Here is an 18,582-nt window from a genome sequence, read left to right as displayed (position 1 = left end):
GGTTTATATGACATTGACCTCATTTTCATGGATCATGTTAAGTTTATGTTATAGTTGTAGTAAAGCTTTTTATATACATGATATAGGACTAGCAACATAATATCAATGGTTAGTAAAGAAGGCAAGACATTTCAGCGTGTGCACTCGTGAAGACATGGTCTGGCTAAATAACACCATTGTAGTGACATTAAAAAGACATTTCAAAACAACAGTGACCATATATAATCATTGGGCCTGGCAAAAGTTCATTGAAAATAATTTAATCCACTGCAGAAAGTGCAAATTCTGATTTTATAGTTTTATTTTACTATTGGTACAGTAATAGTTAAAACAGATGTCTTTTTACTAAATTTAGCTGATGCTTCATCATCTACAACGTGATGTGGAAAGTTTATATGTAAACTGTATCTGTCATCTACTTCTAATTTCATATCATCCTAAAATTAAGAAAAAAATGCATAAGTTTAATTAATAAAGTAAACATGATGGATAAACATATGCAGTAGCCAATGATTCCCAGCTTATAATAACTTGTAAAATGTAAAGAATAGACTCAGGAACAGCAATTACCATGATTACATATATAACAAAATTATCGTTACAAGGTTTGTATTATGAAAATTATCTCCCTTACTGTTGTATTTCCATAGCAATGTGGTCATATTTTGTATAGAGGAATTGGTGTGAAAATTTCAGCATTAAAAGACTAAAAGTATTAATACTTATGCAAGGTTATAAAAATGTCATCCTAAATATTGAAAAGTTGTCAGACAAATAAGGGGGATACTTTATATTTTATATAGGCATATATGGGTTTATACATCTATGATACATGTGTAGTTATAAGGAATAAAAAAGTTCTTAGTGGCAATATGCTACAATAACCATATGTTTTAATTTCAAACATTTTCTCCTTGATATTAAAGATTTAAACTACATGATTCATACTCGACATATAAAAATTAAACATGATTTCTTAACGTGTGGTGTACATCATCCACATGACAAAGCGGATCACAGCTGACATTTGTTTTTAATTTGTATCGCGTCTGCTTCTCATTAATTTTCAATATTTACCTTGGATATATCTAAACAACATTCTTTAACACTAGAAACACCATCTAAAATCACTTTGACTTTTATCTCTTCAATGTTATTATATCCTTTCACACATTCTAATGTATATTTAGGACATGCAGTTTTCACAGTTGATGTTGAAATTTCTTCGATTAAACCTTTCTTTTTCTTTCCACTATCTGATGAGGGCATTTTAAAATCAAAGCTATTTTGTGATTTTGTAACAGGATCACATTTACCCGTGTCCTCACTAACAGCAATATTAGCAAATTTATTTAATATTGTATCTTTTGCATCTGAAGGGAGAGGAGCAAAGTTTTTTTGGAGCTCTGACATATTTTCGTCAAATTCTTTATCACTTTTTTCAGTCTTTTTGTTAAATGCTTGTATAAATTTCTCCATATTTCCTTTGAACACAACATTTCCACCAAGTATCTGATAATTGCTAGACACCTGAACGTTATGCTGATTTTCAACATATTTGATTGCTAGTTTTATTAACAAATCCCTTTCTGTCGTGTTTTGTTTTCCACATTCTTCGATTATCTTTGGATTAAATGCAACGGAAGTAATTATCACTGTATCTAAAAAGTATAAATAAAATTAAAAATTCAATGGCCGAAAGTTATCTTATAATAATTTCAAATAACTTAATCTATATCTTCAATCTGATTAAAATCTTATCCTGTGTCCATGGTGTCCATGCTAGGCTTCAATATATGGATATTCTTATTTGTAAAATGAAAATAGTTTTTTTTATTTTATTTTACCAAAATTCATCTTGATAGTTCTACAGTTGAATCAATTTCTAAATAGTTTCAAGACTAAAAAAAAGAAATATCTATCTATTAAAAAAGATAGGCACTAAAAATAAGCACATTTTGGTCAAGCTTAAACTAAAAGTACTTTAGGTATAAAAACAGGTTAAACATTAATTCTTCACTAGAAATTAATTATGTTAATTTACACATAATCAGATATTCCTATATTTTCAATTGAAAATGTTGCAAATGAACATATTGTACATGTACTTGGATGTTGTAAAAAAAAAATTTTTTTTTACAAATATTTAATATTAAAATTATGTTTCTTTGGTGTATTCTAAAACATGTAATTTTCATATGCGAATAACATATTGTACTTGATTCACCTCTATTAAAGCATGTAACTAATTATATAATTTGTAACACATGTTTGGCAGTTATATTTTACACTTTTAAAACTGAAAAACAGTGAGTTTATACTTTTTATTTCAATTACTCAATTACATTTACATGTATAACAATATAACTGATATTAAAAGATATAATTTATCCTTAGACCTTCTGCAAACAGACAGTTGTGCTAGTAAGTGAGAGGTTTAGCTAGCTATAAAACCAGGTTTAATCCACCATTTTCTACATTAAAAAATGCATGTACCAAATCAGAAGTATGACAGTTGTTATCTATTTGTTTGATGTGTTTCAAGTTTTTGATTTTGCCATTTGATTACAGACTTTAAATTCTGTATTTTCCTCAGAGTTCAGAATTTTTACTTTTTTCAAGAAGCATCTTTAAAAAAAAAAATTCTAGGTTTAAGATTTCAGATTATTCACGCCAGTATTTACATAGTGTGGAGATGTGTTTTATAAAGAACTAAATAAATGACAATATATAGTTATCAAAGGTACCAGGATAATACCTGAACCGTCTTTTTCTTTCTGAAGATCAGTTCCAATAACTGGTATAGATTCGTCTGTGGTTTTAGGTTCTGGTACTCGCTGCCAACTGCAGAAATTTATATACAGTTTCCATTGCTTTGGTGCCTGTAATATTATCAGAACACATGTCAGAATAATATATCATTATAAGTATCTTTTGATTCAAACATAATATATATATGGAGAAAGATATAGAAAACCTATCAAATATTAGACAGTGCAATAGACGTAAATTCAAAGAAAAACAAATTGAGAAATATAACAATAGACAGCCTTGGTGTTCAAAAAGTTTTAGCAACTGAGATGATAGGTCCATGACTTTTGGATTTTCAAATAAAAGGTCCACCTTTGAAAATGAAAGGTTAGGTGTCAAAATAACCTTTAGAAATGGAAGGACTATATAGGCCTATTAGGTATCATTTGCAAGTTAAAGGTCCATCTTTGAAATTAAAAGGTCATGGACCTGGATCCTCCATTAATTTAAACCCCTTACTTAGTTTTGTTTCACATAACAAAAATCTATTGTTACATCTGAAAAAAATTGCCATCAGGTGAGATGAAGAATGATTCTGACATGTGTAATCATTATATTTTCACATAGAATTGTTGTTAAAAATTATTTTTTCTTTCACTAAAAAGGAAAATGAGTATGACAATTTATGGAAAAAGAAGGCAACTTCTGAAAAGACAAGACAAACAACTTATATTCAAAAATAACCTTAACATTCAAAGGCATTTTTGTCAGGTCTCTATTAAATTTTACCACAGATTCATATATGAGAATTTTCATGTATGAGAATTTTTGGTGCTCATTTACCTGTAAACTACTCTGCACACACATATTTGGTTCTGGTGGTTTCATATACTCCTTAGCTTCTTTCATCTGTTTATCGATAAATTCTTTGTACTTTTCTGGACTACTTTCTGCCATCTCATCCAACATTGACCATACATTCTGTGCTTGATTTAACAATGATTCCTTACTGAAATCACCAATGTTTGCCATACCTATGTAAAAATGAAAGAAAAATGTACTTAGAGCAATAAACTGAAAACATAACCAACAAATATTACTCTATAAAGATCTACCCAAAACCTCCTGTCCCTCCCCTTTTTTTAAAATACTCTAAGATCTTTACTCTATCATGTCTATATGTACCCTTTATTTTGTCCAACAATCAAATCAAATCAACTTAAATTTTGTTTCATTTTTTTTTCTTCTATTTATTTTTTTCAATTAGCAATGATTATATATATTAGTGATGCAGATCTGTGGACTGGACGAAAAAATATTAATTCTGGAACAAAACAAGCTCTTGTCCTTATCACATTTAAATGCTTCAGTGATAAGAAATTAATATGGACGTTTAGATATTAAATCATGTTAACCTTTTGTGCCAAAACAACTGAAATTGGGTTCTGTCGATTATGTCTGTATTAACCATGTTGACTATCATCATGTGTGATGATACATTGCCAACAATAAGTCATTTGTTCAAATATTTATGACGTCAAGAAAGCTATTTTTTATTTTTGCTGTTATGACTTCCTACACTGGCTACAGGCTACAATTTAGGTTGAACAGAAAGCCGTCTAATTTTTTTTTAAAAAGTCATAAAAATGTCATAATTATATGGACTAGGTCAACATTTAAAAACCATCTTTCAACTTAAAACCTTGGGCAAACTGAAACATATATACAAATGTTGGCACAACAAAAAACAGAATAGTTCATTGGTTGGCCAAATGAAAGTAGTCAGTACTATCAGTGTCAGATCCAGAAATTTTCATAAGTGGGGGCCCACTGACTGCCTAAGAGGGGGCCCGCTGTGATCATGCTTCAGTGACTCCCTTTATAATCAACCAAATTTTTCCCAGAAAAGTGGGGGCCCCACCCCCTAAATCCGCCTCTGACTATATATATATGTAGGACTAAAATCTATGGCATATGGCAAGCCAAAGTGGACAAAAAGAGCTATTTGAGAAGTCGTTCTCACGAAGTCATCTGCCATTCCTGCTGCTGGTTAGTTGCTACTGTCTGTATTGAGGACTGCTCTGGCTTCCCGAACAACTCGGAGGATGGCATCCGCCATATTTCTTATTATTAGTGCACTAAGGATAATTAATGACGTCATAAAACGCTTAAAGTTAAAAGGGAGAAACTATTATTTTATCCAAGTAATACTTTTCATTCAAACGCTTTCAAAGCTATTTCTAATATTAAAAAATGATTTTTTAATATTAAAAAATGATTTTTTAATATAAAAAAGTGATTTTCTAATATTAAAAAATGATTTTTTAATATTAGAAAAGGATTTCTTAATATTAGAAAATGATTTCTTAATATTAGAAAATGATTTCTTAATATTAGAAAATGATTTCTTAATATTAGAAAATGATTTTCTAATATTAGAAAAGGATTTTCTAATATTAGAAAATAGCTCTTTTTGTCCACTTTGGCTTGCCATAATGGCAGGTTCCAAATCTATGGCAGATTCCTAATTTATGGTAAATGTGACGTTACAAACGCCAAACAACTCAAATCTATGGCAGATTTTTGTTTTCTCCAAATCAATGGCAGATCTGGGGGAGAGAGTAACATATAAGATCATAATATGAAGAGGGACCCGCGATGAATAAGGGCACATGTCTCTGGTCCCAGGTAGTCCAAATAATTATGTCGACTTGAAAGGCTAATATGTTGTTTTTTGCCTTGACACATAACATCGACACTGTAAAAAAATGTTAGCTTTTCAAGTCGTAATAATTAATATTATTTTGACTGATTATTTGTAAGTGCCAGGCAGAACAATCAAGTTTGACACCTAGTTGGTCCCTTTCTATCATGTCTATTACAAAAATACAAAAATATGCCATCTCAAAAAAGATTAATTTCAGAAATATAAGGGAATTAAAAGCTACCTGACTATGTATGAACTCTATTTGTTTGTCATATGAAATAAATATCCACAAGCACCTGTTTCTGCTTGTAGAATGCGTCCTTAGACGGCGCTCTACGTCATTAGAATGTGTGTATAAGGGGGACAACTATTTTCTACACAAACGTAATATTTTCGTAAGTGAAAACTTCATTCCTTTTGTTTTTACGGGACAACCAAATCCCTTTATAAGGTATTTTTGCACCTTCTCCTTTGTCTTTAAACTACTACTTTTGTTTTTGTGTAGATAGTTGGCTGAAACTGCTTTTCAGACGTTTCGGCTACAAATACAGTGGAAATTATCCCCTAGAGCTGTCTGTCAGAAGTCTTAGGTGCGCGAACACATCGGACTGCACCGTAAATGAAATATGTAATTAATCATTTCGTCCACTGGTAGTTTTGGCCACATACCAGTTCAGCCACAGTATGACAGTCGTCTCGTCCATAACTTTTTATGCTTGACAAAAAGCTTGTTTTAAAATGTAATTTTTATTCTCAAAAATGTATAACTGGTCGTCACGTTTGCATTTGCTATGAAATAAAAGTCGTGAAGTTGAAGAGGACAGTCTATTTCTTTCTTTGAAGTGGGTCTCATTGGGGTCTAGAAGCGTGATGTGGGATTGCCGATTTATTGTAAATGTGACATTTGAAAGTCAAATTATTGTGCCGTGAACGCAAATAGGGCTCTTCACGGTTAGTTCAGCCATATTGGATAGGGGGCAGATTTTTTTGAAAGAGGTGGAAATAGTATGAAAGTATCGGAAATCCTATGCATGTTTCTAAGCAACTGCTCTGTTTGAATGATGCGTTCCCGTATTTTTCACACCATTTCTATCTCCATTATGAAAATCTGCCCCCTATCCAATATGGCCGAACTAACGGTGAAGAGCCCTATTGAAATCTAGCGGGACAAGGTTAATTACAGAAAAAAGGAGCATTGCTTATGTATATAGTGTAAGCGGGATACAGGAATCGGACTAAACCCCCCAATGGGACTCCCTTAAACGGGCCTTTACATCGACAGGAAGGCGTCAAAGCGAAATTCACAAACTATTATCCTTCCTAGACGTCATAATTATTTGGACTATAAAGAGGACATAGACTTTTCTATGATGCACATGATTAAAGAACATATTTCTATATTTATTTGGCTTAGAACAATGACAATGTTTAATCTGGTTTGATTATTTTCATGCCTTCAAAGTAGCCGTTTTACCCTTGTCTGTCTGTCTGTATGTTCCAAAATTGGTTTTCGTTCTCTTACTTTATGTTGTCTCAACCAAATGTTATATACATGTCACTTCATACACAATGCTTGTTACGACAAAACACTGACCAAGTTTGAATTATATGTTGGCCTCTCTTTTACCATTCTAGAGTTATGCCCCTTTACAAATGAAAAAGTTTCTGAATTATTTAGTTTCCATTCTCTATATAAAGTTTAGTTTACCTCAACCAAATTTTATGAAACTTACACTCGATGGTTATAACCTCAAAACACAGATCAACTATGAATTTTGGTGGCGTCACTTTTAGTACTGTTCTTTAGGTGCAGAACCTTAGCTCTAAGGTCCTTATGTTATTTTTTCACTATTTGCAGGTTCGCAAATAGTGAAAAATAACATAAGGATCTAAGAGCTACGATTCTGCAGCTAACCATTCTAGAGTTATGCCTTTTTACAAATGGGAAAATTGCTGAATTTTCATTTCTATTTTCTTTAGTTACCAGAACTAAATTTTATGCAACTTATAAGCAATGCTTATAACCACAAAACTCAGATCAAGTACAATGTTGGATAGTGTCACTTTTATTGTTCTGGAGTTACATGAGTTATGTCCCTTTATAATGTAAAATGCAAGCGGGAGCATCATCTGTGTCCCATTGACACACTCCCCATTTATTTTTAAAAACCATGATAAAAAATTAACGGACTGAGACATTTATTTCTTCAATTACAAACAAAAGTGTGAGAAACATGGCCACCAAAAATATGAGTTTCAATGGTTTGTTGACATGGTTGATGTTTATATTTATATATATTTTTTTAGTATTTACATCTACTTTCAAGTTATTTAATATTCAGATGCAGTTCAGCAAATTCTAATATCTATCATGTCTAATGCATTTAATTTTTTTTAGATATGATATATTGTCCTATTTATATGACATGTATACCATGTATACTTAGCCTTGAAATGGAATGAAAATCTCGTTATTTTTCAGAAGTTGTTATTCCACAAGATGACAAATTCTGCAGCAAAAACATTGTTGAGGAATTACATTAGACATGTTGGTAGTCACAACAAGGTATTTATAATTATTAATACTTTTAAAGATTTATATTGAGTTTTGATACCCCTTCTCTAGGAGAATGGCTGTCTTTCATAGAAAAGATATGGGAATACATTGATGAGTAACCATGGTAACTCAATGTCAGAGATAAAAATTAACAAGAGAAGATAACTGTAGGTCAATGTGCAGTCTTCAGCAATATGAAAGTTTGTGTGTATTAAATTGCTTTTATATGGTGCAGAAGTATGGGGTTTTGAAAATTGTAATATTATAGAAAACTTACATATGCAATTTTGTAAAATAATTTTGAAGGTTAAAAAAAGTACTGCTCATTCAACGACATTGTATGATTTATGGAGAATTGGGTAGAATACCATTACATATTAATTAAAGCTAGAATGGTTGGTTTCTGGCAACGTATCATGTATGGTAAAAGAGAAAAAAATTCATATACATGTACACTGTATTCTATATTGTATCACCTTAGTAAAAGGGGTATCTATCACTCTAAATGGTTGTTAGAAATTAAAAGAACTTTATATGAATGTGGGATGATCAAATAATTGCTAAATCTGATAATATTAGTAAGAATGTCGAGAAATGTTTAAGTGATAAATTTTTGTTGAACTGGAGTAATAATGTTATGAATTCTGCAAAATGTCTTAATTACAGATATACAAATCTGATTTTTGTTTTGAGAAATATTTATAGGTGTTACCATCTGATCTAAGAATGTATTTATGTAAAATTCCGTTGCCTTAGTAATAAATTGCCCATTGAAACGGGCAGATTTTTTAATATTGATAGAACTGAAAGACATTGTAATCTTTGTAATGCTAATGAACTTGGTGATGAGTTTCATTACTTATTCAAATGTACCTTTTTCAACAATGTAAGAGCTAAATTTTTACCTTTAAATATATATGTAATAACCCAAATGTTTTAAAATTTAAAGAATTGATGAATACATCAGATTTATTTACACTTACTGGAATAGCAAAATTTTGCAAAAGTGTTATTAAAACCTTTTAATACATGTGCTTAATCATGTTACTATAATTTGTACTTCCTGTCAAATATCTGCATTAATTATATATACTATTATTGCACCTTTGTTAACCATGTTGTTCTAATGTAAATATGTTCACACCTTTATTGTTTGTTAAAAAATGTTGTACTAACATACCCCATGTGGGGGCTTTAGTGAAATAAAATGTCTTATGTCTTATGTCTTATGTCTTAGATCGTTGAGGAGGCTAACATGTGGAAGCTTAAGGAACATCATCGAACAAAAGATTTTGAGAAAGACAACAAATATTCCTTTCTTCAGGATAAAAGAGAAGACATGAATGATGATTTTTCCAGTAGAAAAAGTAAAAGAGCTCATATGGATGAAGAACCTGGGAGTACCTTTTGTCTAAGACAGCTTTACAAAGCAGAAGAAAATGATCCTGATAGGTATATTGTAATAGTGTTCCTTAATTTTTATACAACTGCAAAAAAGACTTTGAGATTGTATCATGGTATGATGACGTCTTCCTAAGACACATGGGTTTCTGGACAATAACTTCATATTTTTTCAAAATTTGTATGGCCCTGCAACGAAGTTGTCGTTGCCATATAGTTTTACCCTTGTCCCAAATTCTGTAATTCCGTAATTCCGAAATTCAGTCATTCCGTCATTCCGCAACAAACCATTATACAGAGTTTTTATCTAAACACCTTCAGATATTGGGCTGATTTTTGGTATGTGTGTTTACCATGATGAGTTACATATCAAGTTTATGTTTTGTTTCACTCTGCTAATTTTTGCTGAAATTACGGGCTTTGAACTTTGATAAATTGTCGAAAATTACAGTCATACGGACTTTTTTTCTAAACTCTTCCAGATATTGAGCTGATTTTTGGTTTGTGAGTTAACCATGATGAGTTACATATCAAGTTTATGTTTTGTTCTGCTCGGCTAATTTTTGACAAAATTATGGGCTATCGACTTTGATAAATTGTTGAAAATCACAGTTATACAGACTTTTCTTCTTAACACTTTCAGATATTGGGCTGAATTTTGGTATGTGAGTTACTCATGATGAGTTTCAAATCAAGTTTAAGTTTCGTTCGGCCTAGCTAATTTTTGCCAAAAGGAGGGGTTTAAAACTTGTGAATATTGTTGACAATCACAGTTATGCAGACTTTTTTTTGTATACGCCTCCAGATGTTGAGCTGATTTTTAACCGGATTTTTGTGACAAAAATGTCGGTTATTGATTTGGGGATGTACGGCGGGCGGTCGGTCGGGCAGGCGGCAATCAAATGTTGTCCGTGCATTAACTCATGAACCGTTCAACCAAAGCTTTTAAAATTTAAATATGTTGTTCCTGACAACTAAATGAAGGTCAGTTTGACTTTTACCGTTCAGGAGTAATGGTTCTTGAAAGATTGAAAAATGGAGTTTCCAGTCGTGTCCGTGCATTAACTCAGGAACCGTTCTTACTGACAACTAAATGAAGGTCAAGTTCAATAATGGCGAGTTTGACTTTTACCGTTCAGGAGTTTATGGTTCTTGAAAGATTGAAAAATGGAGTTTCCAGTCGTGTCCGTGCATTAACTCAGGAACCGTTCAACCAAAGCTTTTAAAATTTTAATATGTTGTTACTGACAACTAAATGAAGGTCAAGTTCAATAATGGCGAGTTTGACTTTTACCGTTCAGGAGTTATGGTTCTTGAAAGATTGAAAAACGGAGTTTCCAGTCATGTCCGTGCATTTACGCATGAACTGTTCTACAAATGCTTCCCAAATTTTAATATGTTGTTACTGATGACAAAATGGAGGTCAAGTTCAATAATGACGATTTTGACTTTTACCGTTCAGGAGTTATGGTTCTTGAAAGATTGAAAAATGGTGTTTCCAGTGATGTCCGTGCATTTTCTCATGAACCATTCAACCAAAGCTTTTGAAATTTTTATATGTTGTTACTGATGACAAAATAGAGGTCAAGTTCAATAATGACGATTTTGACTTTTACCGTTCAGGAGTTATGGTTCTTGAAAGATCGTAAAATGGCGTTTCCATTCACGTTGTTGCATTTACTCATGAACCATTCAATCTAAGCTTTTCAAATTTTAATATGTTGATACTGATGACAAAATGGAGGTCAAATTTGATATTGACGATTTTCACTTTCACATTCATCAGTAATGGTTCTTGTGATATTGCCAGGACACAAATAAATGTTAATAAATCCGGTTTGCTGTCGTTGTGACAGCCTCTTGTTGATATGTTGGACTACCATCCTGTTTGTGTCCACATGTGTTATTGAAATTGCAGATTTTCCAAATTTTTGAGACGGGGCCATTCGTGTCGCTTTGACACATCTAGTTTGAAAAGTTTCAAGAAGAAATCTTCAATTGCACAGTATTGCTCAAACGTTGCACAGTATTGCTATATAAATTTGCAAAATCTAAAAAATCTGACCATATTTATTTTGTGTCAGAAACCTATTTTATGTCAAAAATTTGATCACATCAAAATTCAGTCAGTATCAAGCTCGAATATCGTATCAAAATTTGCCCCATCGGCTTAGGGTTAAACGTTAACTTCTGCGGTTGTTTCAGGCTGCACTCAGTGAAGCATTTTATTCACATAGTGTACAGTACTAACATGTAGAATATAAATGGACTTCCATGTATTTTCTTGGCACGTGCAGTTAAAACATTTCCAAAGATAAAGTGTGGGGTTTAAGTTTTTTTTAGACTTCACCAACTTCACCAATAACTTTACATAAATCTAATCTTCATAAAATATTATAAAAATTTGGAAGAAGCTTACTTATAGTTAAGAAATGGTGAGTCAAAATTTTGACGATATTTTGGGGGTATTTTTTAAGATTTTGATACATTGACTTAGTTTTATGCAGTTAACATATTGATGCAGTCTGAGTAGAAGTTTTTTTAACTATAAAAATTTGTCATAACTCTTAAAGCTACCGGGGTATATATAATTTTGGAAGGGGCTTTTTGTGATAAAGAGATAATGCCTGAATCAAAAATTTGAAAACATTCTTTTTCAGTTTTCAGTATTCAAATTACTAATTAATGGAGTCAGTATTTTTTGCAGTTAATATTCACATTCCTGGATATCGCTTTCAAGACATTAATAATTTGTTGAACCCTAATTGAATGTTTTGAAACTTGGATAGAAGCTTTATCAAGATTATTATCTAACCTCAAAAAATTCTATTCTTACTTAATTAAAAAAAAATTCAATATATAATTTCTACTGATATATGAACTTACTTTTTGGCAATTAACAATTATTTGTATTACTATATTTTTCTGACAATATCAATAGCAGGCTAGAAACATGGTTCCATAGAATACTTCACAATTTTTCATGGTGTAAACAAGTTTCCTTCAATTTGCTTCTCACCTTTAGCCATATTTTCACAATGCTAAATCATAGAACTGAAAACAAAAATAATGAATGTCACTAAAAGAGAGTAGAGAATAATGCAAACAGCAAATAATTTGTACTAATAAAGAAGTTCTCATTCACTGTTCAATCTTTTATCCAGCAAATATGGTTAGAGTTATCTCCCATTATTGACGTTATGGTGGAGTTTGTAATGAAATTTTGAACATTTTATTAAATTAATTTTTTATGTATAAATCTCTGTCAGATGTGTATTTTATGTAATATTTTCTGTATTCTTTTTATCTTTGATTGATTGATTAAAATATGACGTTCTTAAAACTGCACAATCAAAATGTAGCTACTCATGAACATTTCAGTAATATTTTTTTTGTGAAAATAGTTCCATGACTTCCCAGCTTTAAGTATTTATGTGGTAAGTACAATGGGAAAATTTTGTATATGAATAGTTAATAATTTAAGAATGACAAAAGTGTAGTTATTGTATATATTATTTCAGATGGGGTCATAGTGGTTTTAAAGAAATGTATCCTAAACATTTTGACAGTGACAGATCTGAGGATGAAGAAAGACACAGGAAACCAAAGAAAACGTAAGATTGAGTCACTTCATTATAAATCCTTTTTTGGCTCACCTGGCTGAAAAAACAAGTGAGCTTTTCTCATCACTCGGCATACATTTTTCATCATCTTTAACTTTTACTAAAATCAAAACTAATGGGCCAAGTATAAAAAATGTGTCAGTTGACCTTCCCTACAAACCCCCAAAAAGGCTGTCATGGGTAAAAATATAACATAGGGGTAAAATGATGAGTTTTGTCTATCATCTTGAAAACTGCTATGAATAGAGAAAAAGTAATGGGGCAAGACTTTACAGAATTTACATACTGCTCTTTTATGTCAAAGGAGTAGGTCCGGTAAGGGCAGAATTTGGCCCCAAATTTCAGGTTCATCTGACGAAAGATTATGGACACTTTTTAAACACTTACGTGTCTATTTCACTTGATTCAATTAGTTTATGTGAAAGATTTTAACTGCTTCAGTCATTAAAAACGCTCCGATTCAAGCTCAAATATGAAAAATCTATCAAATACATGTATGCAAAAAAATGTCACTTTTCAGATGGTTTTTGTCACAAATGAAAGTGGCCGCATCCGTGTTCATCCTCAACCTTTATATATATGTTATTTATTATCATCAAATACAACTTAATATTAAGAATGAACACAATGCAGCCACTTTCATTTTAGATTGAAACTATCTAAAAATTTAACTAAAATGCTAAAATTGTGAAGATTTCAGTAATTTAGCATGACTTAATGATGCAAGTACCCGATATATGTGCATTGTATTCTCAAAAACAGCCCATATGTATGTAGCAGAAGCATTTAACTTTCCAATAAAAACTAAAGTTTACATTTTAACAATTTTGTAAAACTGCTATATTTTGGGGCCGAAAAGGGGTCTTACTGGACCTACTCCTTTGTCAGACAAGGTCTGGTTCAAATCAGTGGGTGTGATTCATCATTTTAAGGTTTATGAGAAGGAGATGTTATAGTTTATATAATTCAGAAATTATTCTGATGTTTTTATTATTGCAAAAATGCAACAGGGTTATAATCGCAATAACTTAAACTCTGATTTTGAAGTTTTTATATGAATTAAACAGGATTTTTTCTGGTATTGCAAAAATTAAGTTGCATTTTATTCTTAAATGCCAAAATCGCAATTAAAAATGCACACAATAATTTGGGCGTATGACATTTGCGCCGATTTTGGAAATTTTCATTCTTTCATTTGCGCTGATTTCATTTTTTCATTTGCACCGATTTTATATTTGCTCTTATTAGATTTACGGGTAAGTTAATACTTGTACATGTACTATACCATTGGTAAAATCTGGTTATAAATGTTGTTCACTTATGTTTAATTAGTTAATTTTGATTCATATTGTTCTGGAACTTCGTTGAAACATGATGGACATATTGTACAATGAAACTAAGCCGAGGAGTCAATTCTTTAATCAGTGACGATCATACATATCGGAAGGTCAGTGTCCTAAAACATATCTTACTAATGAACCATACAATCGTGTAAATCCAGTCACCACCAATTCTGATAGTCTGACTATTATCAAAACACAAAACGAGCATAACCACGTGGCAGATGACCGAAAGTCAGAGGCTATGAACCACGGGTACGGTCAAAGAAAAAGTCTGGAGATTTTCTTGTGGTCCTTCTTCCATCTCCCCGTGGTGAGCAGGGGACAACAGCTATATATATACATGTTATGATTGAAAATTCATTTCATTTGTACAAGTGGCTAACCGAAAACAAAAAAAGTTGTTTCATTGGCACTCATACCACATCTTCTTATATCTATTCACCTGTAATTTACCTGTAAAAAAATCGGTGCAAATGAAAAAAAAAATCGGTGCAAATGAAAGAAAAAATCGGCGCAAATGAAATGCAGATCGGGGCAAATGGAAAACGCCGAATAATTTATGAATTTACAGTAAATGAAATGAGTAAAGTTTGAAATCATTTTATGAATCGTTATCAAAATGCATCGTCTCAAAAAGTAATTTAAATTTGGTAGACCATGTGCTTTTAAATAAATTTAATTGTCTAATTTTGAAATATTTTTATATTTATGTTTGATTTCAAAGTTTTCAAAATTTTATTTTTTCAGGAAAAAGAAAGGGAAACATAAGAGAAAAGAAAAGAGAAAAAAGAGTAAAAAACACTACACTTCCGACTCTGAATCAGAGAGTAAGAATAAGAGAAGCAAAAAACATAAAAAGCATTCAAAAAGAAAAAAGACAAAAGCGCCAGACTATAGCAGTGATAGTGAATCAGATAATCAAAGCAATAAACTGAAAGATTCTGACAATTCATCTAGAAAAAGAAAACATTCAGAAACCCGTAGTTCAAAAAATGATAAATATGACAATCAATCTGAGTCCCAATCGAAAAGAACCAAACATAAGCAGTCTAAAAAACATCATAGTTTGAACAAATACTCCCATAAAAAACATAATAAGAAATATCATGAAAGTAGTAGAAGTGAATTTTCCGAATCAGAATCTCATCAGAACTTTAAAAGAAAGAAAAGGAAATCAGATTCTGATGCGTACGACAATAATGGTTCCTCTGAACTAAGAGCTGATGAAAAATTTAGTAGGGACAGGTTGTCAGACAGAAAATTTGAAAAGAGTGAATCAGATAGTAGAGATGACCGTAGTCCAGATGATAGTCAAATATATAAAGAGAGATCGAAAGGAAGAAAACATCGCAAGAGATTTAGGAGTTATTCTAGTTCAGAATCATCTGATTCAGATTAATTTTATGATTTTCAGAACAACATAGTTTGGCAGCTGATTTAAAAAAAAATAGACTGTATCAGGTTGTGCAATAGCTATTGTATTTTAATGCCAAAAACATACATGTATGATGTAGAACATGATTTTTTTATGCATTAGCATTAACCATGTTTATATCTAGGTTAATCTATTTTAAGTTGCATAATGATTCTGGATACAAACATAAGTATATTTTGATAAACTTATCATATCTGCATATTTTATAATAATTTTTTTTTTTATAAATTCTACTTTTTAAATAAAATGACTGGCTCACTATATATATAGCTAGAAGTATGATTTCATTAGTTTGATACAGGGTAAGGAAAACTAACTATTTCAAAAATACTAGTTTAGGGGTTATTAGGATTTGTCTAATTGGTACATACCATCAAAATTAATTTTATTTGTAGAGGTAATTATTATTAGAACATAACCTTGTAAGGTGAAATGTGGGCATAGAATCTCAATTTGATTCAGACTGTGTATTCAATCACACAATTCTATACTATATATTCAATTATATTTGTGGATATTTTATTCCATGTATTACAATACTATACATTATTTGTACTTCTTTGAACATTTCAATATTAAAATTACCCATGAAAACTGGTGTCCCACAATAAATAATGACTGGACAGTACTTTAATGTTTACTTAAATCAATTTTGAAAATAATGAAATTGATTGCATTTGTTTGTTATAATAAGCATATGACTTTGTTTAAATATAAATAAAATGAGTGATAGAAATCATTTGAATAAAAAGAATTACACATTATTTGTATATGGCATGCTTTTACTGGTCTTTCCTCTCACAAACTAAGCATCAAAGTCCAAATAATCCAGTAAACTGTTAATTCAGAAATTATTGTGATGTTTTTATTAATGTGAACCAGAAAAGTGCCTACAACAGAGAGATTGTAGAATGTCTATATATACACCTCAATTTATTTGTGAATGGGTAGCATCATGTTAGCATGAAGATTCTCAAGAAAATCCACTGGGTCAATGCCACTGCTGCTGGAGTTTTAATTCCCAGAGGGTCTCACCAGCCCAGCAGTCAGACACGAATTATCATTGATCTGGTCATATTTATAAATTAACTTTTGAATTTTTGAAATACTAAGGCTTTTCTACCACTAGCTGTATTTGGCAAAACTTTTAGGAATTTTGGTCCTGAATGCTCTTCAACTTCATACATTATTTGGCCTTTTTAACTTTTTTGGATTTCGAGCGTCACTGATGAGTCTTTTGTAGACGAAACCTGCATCTTGCTTAAATACAAAGTTTAATCCTAGTATCTATGATTAGTTTATTCAAGGAGAAAACAAAGATTGAACAAACAAATACTAAGGGAGATGATCAGACATGATGATCACTGTACACAATATGTTTTTCCTAAATAAAAATTGTCCCGAAATTCAGTTTTACAAATACAAAATGAAGTGGACAATTTGTATTAGGAAAATCAAGGTTGAATTACTCTGCTGTAAGTGAAGGATAGCATATGTTGTATGAATGCCAGTGACACAACTTTCCAGAAGTCAAAAGGACATTTATATACAAGGACATGTAAAATTAATGTTATCGCTTTCTAAAATGAGCATACCACATAGTAACCAATAAAGTCCCCAGCATCACAAAATCTAAAACAATTCAAACAAGAGAATCTGTTTATCATAGATACCAGTTGTCATTAAATATTAGCTACATGTATGCAGTGTTTGATTTACTTATTATTGAAGGCTGTACAGTGACCTATAGCTGCTTCCATTTACATAATTTGCTGGTGTATAGTTGTCTCCTGTAATCTTACCACAACTTGTTTTATAAGGTTTATACATCATGGCTGGAGCATTAATTGTGGATTTTTTTCACTATGATGAAATAAATTTGTTCTATTCCAAGCACTGAGCTGAAATTCAAATGGGCTATGTTAAAGGAATGTTAACCCAGAAGACATATCACTTTATCTGTGCATAAACCTCTTGTTTTAAATCTCAGCAGTTGTTGCTCTTGTTGGAGAATCAGCACATATTTTTTTTGGTTTGAAATGGCCAGCGATTCTCAAACACCAAAACACCCCTAAAGAAGAGGAGAGATGCTTCTACCAAGGGGTTTGCAAATAAAAGTATCCATGTTTGCTTTTAGGTACACTGTGTGTGTCTCATAAACCTGTTCCCTCCTTTCTCAAAAAGGGCCTAATAATGTTAAGGTAAAGTTTTCAGTTGCCATGTTTGTTTTGGAACTCCGACACAAACCTAGGTGTTTAGAATCCCTAAAAATGAATCATAAAATTCCAGAAAGTTGCAGAATGGGAAACAGAAAATTACTATCTGGAGTCGATGGTGTAACTATTTGTATAAAGCTCTTTTATGTCAGGAGGTACAAATATTCAGAAATGAGAATGTCTGTGAGATGTCCATTGTCGTATAAATCATTTGCATGGTTCAGAGACTGCTTAATTTGTGTTGTTTTTATTTGTTCTGTAAATTACTCTTGTCTCACTTATTAAGAGTTTTCATGGTCAAGTCCAAATCTTAGATACTAAAAGTGATATTTCAACTATAATTGGTGTATGGAATAAATGTAAGATGTACATGTCCAATTGGCCAGGTTTTGTCTTTGATTTAATTTTTATGGATAATGGTTAAATGCTCAATGTTAAGTTTTTAAAATGGTTTGTATATATACAAAAAAAGAAGATGTGGTATGATTGCCAATGAGACAACTCTCTGGTCTGTTTTTCAGATACCATAAGCAACAGATCAGCTGTAAT

At 31.4% G+C, this 18,582-nt stretch overlaps 2 protein-coding genes across 3 annotated transcripts; one reads left to right on the top strand and one right to left on the bottom strand.

Annotated features, from left to right (window-relative positions):
* Positions 1-283: 283 nt before the first annotated feature.
* Positions 284-5,821, bottom strand: LOC139524054 (PIH1 domain-containing protein 2-like). Of its 2 annotated transcripts, none has more exons than XM_071318606.1 (5): positions 5,755-5,821; positions 3,595-3,785; positions 2,759-2,882; positions 1,078-1,661; positions 284-437 (listed from the first exon to the last, which is right to left on the bottom strand). In XM_071318606.1, exons 2-5 carry the CDS (start codon positions 3,781-3,783, stop codon positions 300-302), a joined length of 1,035 nt encoding a protein of 344 aa, XP_071174707.1. In that variant the 5' UTR covers positions 3,784-3,785; positions 5,755-5,821; the 3' UTR covers positions 284-299. The 2 variants fall into 2 exon arrangements, with proteins under 2 accessions (XP_071174707.1, XP_071174706.1); XM_071318605.1 differs by having other exon boundaries at positions 5,700-5,811.
* Positions 5,795-16,582, top strand: LOC139524055 (uncharacterized protein NKAPD1-like). Its single transcript, XM_071318607.1, has 5 exons — positions 5,795-5,853; positions 7,941-8,024; positions 9,253-9,467; positions 12,938-13,030; positions 15,130-16,582. Exons 2-5 carry the CDS (start codon positions 7,959-7,961, stop codon positions 15,779-15,781), a joined length of 1,026 nt encoding a protein of 341 aa, XP_071174708.1. The 5' UTR covers positions 5,795-5,853; positions 7,941-7,958; the 3' UTR covers positions 15,782-16,582.
* Positions 16,583-18,582: the final 2,000 nt, after the last annotated feature.

This window comes from Mytilus edulis, chromosome 5, assembly GCF_963676685.1.
Source record: "Mytilus edulis chromosome 5, xbMytEdul2.2, whole genome shotgun sequence".
Taxonomy (NCBI): Eukaryota; Metazoa; Mollusca; class Bivalvia; order Mytilida; family Mytilidae; genus Mytilus; species Mytilus edulis.
This window is presented reverse-complemented; position numbering and strand designations above follow the sequence as displayed.